At 38.0% G+C, this 6,155-nt stretch overlaps 1 protein-coding gene across 1 annotated transcript; it reads left to right on the forward strand.

Annotated features, from left to right (window-relative positions):
- The first annotated feature begins 343 nt into the window (after positions 1–343).
- Positions 344–3,974, forward strand: opn8c (opsin 8, group member c). The gene is made up of 4 exons (XM_041976317.1): positions 344–446; positions 1,276–1,569; positions 1,676–2,007; positions 3,061–3,974. Exons 1-4 carry the CDS (start codon positions 344–346, stop codon positions 3,529–3,531), a joined length of 1,200 nt encoding a protein of 399 aa, XP_041832251.1. The 3' UTR covers positions 3,532–3,974.
- The last annotated feature ends 2,181 nt before the right edge of the window (positions 3,975–6,155 follow it).

A 6,155-nucleotide genomic window follows, 5' to 3' on the forward strand; every position in this document is an offset into this window, starting at 1 on the left:
TGCAAAAAATGGGGAGAGAGGAGGGCAAAAGTCACAGATTATTAAAAAAAAATTAAGACTGCAAGAGAAATAGAAAAAAAATCTTAAACTTACTCGTAGTTTTCACTCACTGGATTGTCAGTCTGACATTTATAGCCTTTGAGGCCACAAACTTAATAAAGCAGTAAAACCTTTTTTACACCGGATGACTTTCTGGATCATATCACAACATTCGCATTCTCAGCAGAGCTCATGCTTCAGGTTACCATGACAACTCTACCGCCTCTTGCATAAAAGAAAGTCAGCCTCCATGCAGGCATCTCGCCTTGACAGACAAGTCTGGACTTCAGCTGCCACAGCACAGATGTCTCTGAACTCCTCTGATGACAACCGGACCATCTCAGTGTTCTCCTCCAAACTGACTCCAGCTGCTGACATATGTGTGGGACTGGCCATCCTCTCTGTGGGTATGCACATTTACCTGCTCTCTGCATTTCTCTCTCACCTCAGAGCATTTTAACAACTTTATTTCGGTACTAAATAGTCTTATAGTTTAAACATTTTTCTATGTTTTTAGCTGAAGTTACACTTTATAATATGATCATTTCTAAGTCACAATTTTTACCTATAGTCTGAGTTTCTTGATTTAAAAATGTTCACATACTGTGTTTTTTATGTTTACAGAAGTCTTTAAGTCTCAAGTAACAAGAAAGTTGTTGAAAGTCAGGTGATTGACATGTCACTGGAGATGAAGATTTTCACACTGAAGCTGAAAATAACCTATAAATATGTTTTATTTCTTATGTCTCTCTAATGTGACCACAGTTTCCACAGTGTGTGTGTGTGACAGAAAGAGGAAGACAATATAGACAATAAAGATGCAGACATGTTTTTTTTCTGCAGATTTAATACATTTTATCAAGAGCAGATCCCTAAATTAACTGTGAAGCATGATGGTGGAAGTGTCATGGTTTGGGTTTACTACTGCATTCATTATAAATTCAATTCAAAGTTTACCATCCCGTATAAATGTTTTGGGGGATAAATGATTAAAAATCTTATTTTAATTTAGATGATGTTGAAGTTTAGCTTCTTTATCTGATGACAAAAAGTCAGTAATTCCCAATGCTGACCTTTTCTGTTTTGTTTTCCTCATAACTCGATTTTATTGATCTGTGTTGTGTGGTGACATCTGTCATGGTTTGTGGCACTGACTTCCAACTGAACACTAAAAACGCTCTTTGTCCATTTAAGACATTCACAGCTTGTTCATTTGTGTTCCCCTGTGCTGTGTAGTTCTGCTCTCTGTTCTGGGCAATGGGCTGGTGCTGGTGATCTGTTACCGCAGAAGGAAGAAGATGGTGGGCTCGGAGCTGCTGTGCATCAACCTGGCGGTGGTGGATTTCCTCTGCTGCATCTGTTTTTACCCACTTTCCATCCTTTCTTCCTTCCACCATATGTGGTTGGGAGAAAACATCACCTGTGTTTACTACGGCCTTGGCTGCTACGTCTTTGGACTGTGCGGCATGTTCACCATCACTGCTATCAGCATAATCCGCTACCTGAAGACCTGCTACAACCTGGCTAACAGTGAGATTTGCAGGGGGCAAGACTTATAAAAAAAATATATATATTTTTAATTTATGTTAAACATAAAATCAGACTTGCTGCTTCCCTATTTTGTTCTGTCTTACAGCTGTGTGGCTGAAAGGAACCAATATCCGGCTGATGTGCTGCCTCATCTGGCTGGTTTCTGCTGTGTGGTCCAGTTTCCCTTTATTCGGCTGGGGGGAGTATGTCCCTGAGCCTTATGGGCTCTCCTGCACCATCGCCTGGAGGGGTTATCATACCTCCAAAAAGGATGCCTTTTATGTCATCTGCTCTTTTGCTGGCTTCACGCTAGTCCCTGTCCTACTTATTGTGGTGTCACAGTGTCGGATCCTCTACAAGGTGTCTCGCTTCTCCTACTCGCTGTCCGCAAGAGGAATCCGCAACAACCTGCGTCACGCTGAAAAGCGAATCTCCATGGTGAGCTACTGCAGTGATTCTCAACCAGGGTACATCACCACACACATATAACACATTTTTATAACAAGGGATGAGTTAAACATGATATCATAAAAATGATGCAACTTCTATTAAAATAGATTTTATTGATTTTTTTATGAGCCATATTTAGCATTTACAAGTTTATTGAATTGGAGTTACAGCCACCAACTTAAATATTCTGGAGGTCATGACTCGAAAAAGGTTGAGAATAAAAGAGCCATAAAAAAGCCACCAATTTGTGACTCTTCTCTTTGACAACCTAACTTTATTTAATGTCACCTGAGCAGAGAGCATCTGCCACACTGACTGGCTCAAAAACACCAAAACCAATAAACTTGCTTTGACAAGACATAATATATCCCAAATATCTCAGCACACATTTGATCTGTTTTAGTTTGAATGACTTTTTCATGCAAGTTTCAAAACCTTTGTGGTGAAAAGTTAAGACTTTATATACAAAATGCAACTCGAGAGTCAGGATTTTAAAACCTTTATAGTTAATCTTCACCTTAGATTGATAATTAAGGCAAAGCAAAAGGGAAAAAGATCAGACTGTAGAAGCCAGCTGCTGATCAATACACTGTGGCTACCAGTAGAAGCTAATTTTGTGCTGTGGGAACTATTGCATAAAAAAGTCTTACAATACAGCCTTCAATTAGTTTAAAGCAAGTTATAGAAGATATAAAATACTATGTTTTTGTCATAAAGAAGAAAACGTTCAGGCTTACATGGAGGTCAGATAGCTATAAAAAATTACTTCTGCTTTGCTGCTGAAAATAAAATAACGTGTCACATTTCTGGATAAGCTCATCTTCATCATGTGACTTTAATCTGTCATTCTTAGTTACGAATCAAGCATAAACATACTACATTTTTATGCAGCTCAACCACATGATTATTGATGTGTTTTTTATGTTTTTTTTTTAAGGGTAGTCTCCTTGGAGACTTCTAGCATACATCATAAAAGATGATTCATTCATTTTATGTTTGTTCAGCAAATAACTTTTTCTACTCCATGACTTCCTTTTCCAGATGTTTTTCTGCATCAGTTTGGGGTTTGTGATCGCTTGGGCCCCTTACGCAGTTGTGTCTTTCCTCTTCATTTTCCACAAAGGGCACTGGTACATGGCTCCAGAGGGTTTTGTTTTACCCGCCCTCTTTGCCAAAAGCTCCCACATCTACAACCCATTCATCTACTTCTACTTTAACAAAACCTTCCAACGGGAGCTGCGTTCCCTTCTTCTGTCATTCTACCACAAACTTGGGGGAAACCGAGTGGGGGTGCACATTTCTGCAGGCCAACAAGCCCCTCACCCCATCCACATTCAGCTCCAGGAACGAGTCTGCATTCAAAAGAGGAACTTTGATTTGTCTCAGGAGACTCATAGCAGGTGCAAGCCCAAAAGCAAAAGCATCAGCAGCAGCAGCTTTGTACCTGGCAGGCAGGTGGTTGCCTGCTGGGGGTCCACATCCAAGAATGGCCCCACTATCATGAACAAATAAACTTACCAAAGGACTACCAGCCTATGAACTCTCTCTGTTCTTTACAGCGACTGAAGTAATGTGGGTCAAAGGCACCTCAGTTACACTCCACAGATCTGCTCCTGCACTGTCTCATTAAAGACTCAAGAATGAATCAGGGCTTATGCTGTTTTAATGGTGTATGACAGGGATCGCCAACACTGTCCTGCAGGTTTTAGATTTTGCCCTGCTAAAACACATCTGATTCAAATTAATGGATCATTAAGAGGTTTGTGCAAAACTTGACAATAAGCTGAGAACTATGTCATTTGAAACTATTTAATTACTGGAGCCTAATCCAGCTGCCATCATGCGAGAGGCACCAATCCACCACAGGGCTAAACCAAGAAAACTAGTTGAACTGTCGCAACAATACTTTGTGCTGGATATTGTGTTTTGAGGACATCTGCAGTTAGTTCGATTCTCAATTTGGTGACTTTAGTTTTGTGCTTTTATTAAATAAAAAGAACCAGGAAAAGTTTTTTTAAGTGAATGAAGCTAAAAAAAAAATGGTTTATAAAGTATTTGTTATATTTATGTGGTTGCTGTGTTGTTCAGTTCTACATAAAATACAGTAAAGACAGCACTGTAGTAATTTCTGAGTGCTCATTTATATCTTTACTCAATGTTTTTATTTATACAATTTACAACTAAATTAAACTGATACACTATTTTGATCCTCATTTGTGCTAATAAGAACAGGATAGAGAATAAAGATTAAGAATAAAGAAAACAGGCCAAGAGTGTTGATCTTTATTACAGTCAACAAGGGTTTCCATAATTTACACACATAGGAATTTAAGAAGAAATTTTAATCCCTTTTAAAACTATTTAGCTTAAATCCAACCAATTTTTGTAGTCTGTTTAACTCTTAATCATAAAGAAAGGAATTGCTAGTTACATTTTTATAGAATACTCAAACTTATAGACTCAAACTGAACTTACTAGTAAAATACACAAATATATATATATAAATACCACAATAATTACATATGTTTGTCAACACATACTTATTAAAATGTTCAGTTAATGTTATTATCTATCTATCTCAGTGATTTTCAAACTGGGGGTTACAAAATAATTTCATGGGGTTGTTAGATCATTTTTAAAATATATAGCCTACATTTATAAAAAAAATTCTGGGATGCTTTTGTTACCAGGGCTGTTAAAATTAAACCATTAATGAAGAGATAAATCTTTGAAATCCGCACATGGGGGGTGGGGGTCGCAAACACCAGCGTATGTTATCTTGGGTGTCTTGGCTCAAAAAGTTTGAAAACCACTGATCTGTCTTATCTTTACTATCTATTAAATATTTTTCAGTCATGCTTTTATTTTTTAAAACCACACAATGGCTGTTTTACTGAATATTTAATCACACCCAGCTTCTGCAACTTCTAGGGAAAGTACCAGAGCAGTTAACAGCTTCTAGACCTGTTAAACTTATGTGAGTGGATGTCAGGGACACATATCACCTATACAGCTATTTATTGTAGCATTTACTTATTTCATGAAATACTGTACATAACGAAACAGGATGTGTGAGTCTTATAAATGAGGGGGGTTCCTGATGTTTGCCACATGAAAATTACTTTCCCAAAATTCAGCATCAGTGCTACACAGCTCCACATTTTCTCCTTGTATACCTGAATAGTAAATAGTAGCTGATGGTACCGGGTTAGGATAGTACCTGCATGCATCAGAAGACCCCAAGAGTGACATCTGTCTCATCCTATAGCACCTGCCCTTCTCCTCTGCTCCTCTTCCTCATCGTAATTTCACTATATACTGTGTTACGATTGACTCACAGACGTTTAAGGAGGTTTGTGTTGTTGCTACAACACTTCTATATTTTCCCACACACATCATACAACATCATTCAGCTCCACATGTGACTGCTATGGACTTAGTACTGAGTGAATGATCTGATGTGTCGCTACGCTGTGCCTCATTTCCCACATGACTGGCAGGCGGAAGAGAAAGTAGTTCCTAACTGGGTATAGTTTGGGCAAGATCCAATACTATAGTTACTTTCAGCTGTATTCAAATTTGTGATAAATTTACCACCAAATTACTAAAATATGGATATCCTTACATGAAAATCAATTCTAAAACATTAAAAACTGGTATCAGAGGTGTCAATATATCATTATCGATCCGCACATTTAAGCTAAATTTAAGCAAAGGAAGGAATGAAATTTTCCTCTTGTTACAAGTATAAACAGTAAAGAACTGCAGAAGCAAAATGTGGAACCAGTTTTGTAAAACTGATGGATGATGCACCTCTGAAATGAGTGAATGAATTAAAAATTAAGGTGAAACCACTGCCAATGCACCTGATTTTACATATAGATTGCTTCACTGCTTTTAAGTGGGCTTGAAATGTATTACTGTTGGCCCAGAGAGAGAAATTAGACTTGACTGATTTCACCACATTTCAAAGGAGAGTGAGCTTGCATCTGTGAGACATAATCAGCCTGCAAACCTTTTCATCAAGCTTATCTGGAAGCTTTAATCTAATGTAGACTGCAAGAGTACTTCTCAGCGCTAACACCCTCAACGGATCCATGAGTAAAGTCACATCCCCAAATACACAGCAATGACAC

The sequence above is a fragment of the Melanotaenia boesemani genome, chromosome 22 (genome assembly GCF_017639745.1).
Source record: "Melanotaenia boesemani isolate fMelBoe1 chromosome 22, fMelBoe1.pri, whole genome shotgun sequence".
Lineage (NCBI taxonomy): Eukaryota > Metazoa > Chordata > Actinopteri > Atheriniformes > Melanotaeniidae > Melanotaenia > Melanotaenia boesemani.

What these genes read in the sequence shown, in the direction of transcription:
- opn8c (XM_041976317.1), top strand. Translation starts at nt 344, where the DNA reads ATGTCTCTGAACTCCTCTGATGACAACCGGACCATCTCAGTGTTCTCC. An exon ending in ACTGGCCATCCTCTCTGTGG is followed by an intron (nt 447 to 1,275) that starts GTATGCACATTT and finishes TGTGCTGTGTAG; the next exon opens with TTCTGCTCTCTGTTCTGGGC. An exon ending in CTGCTACAACCTGGCTAACA is followed by an intron (nt 1,570 to 1,675) that starts GTGAGATTTGCA and finishes TCTGTCTTACAG; the next exon opens with CTGTGTGGCTGAAAGGAACC.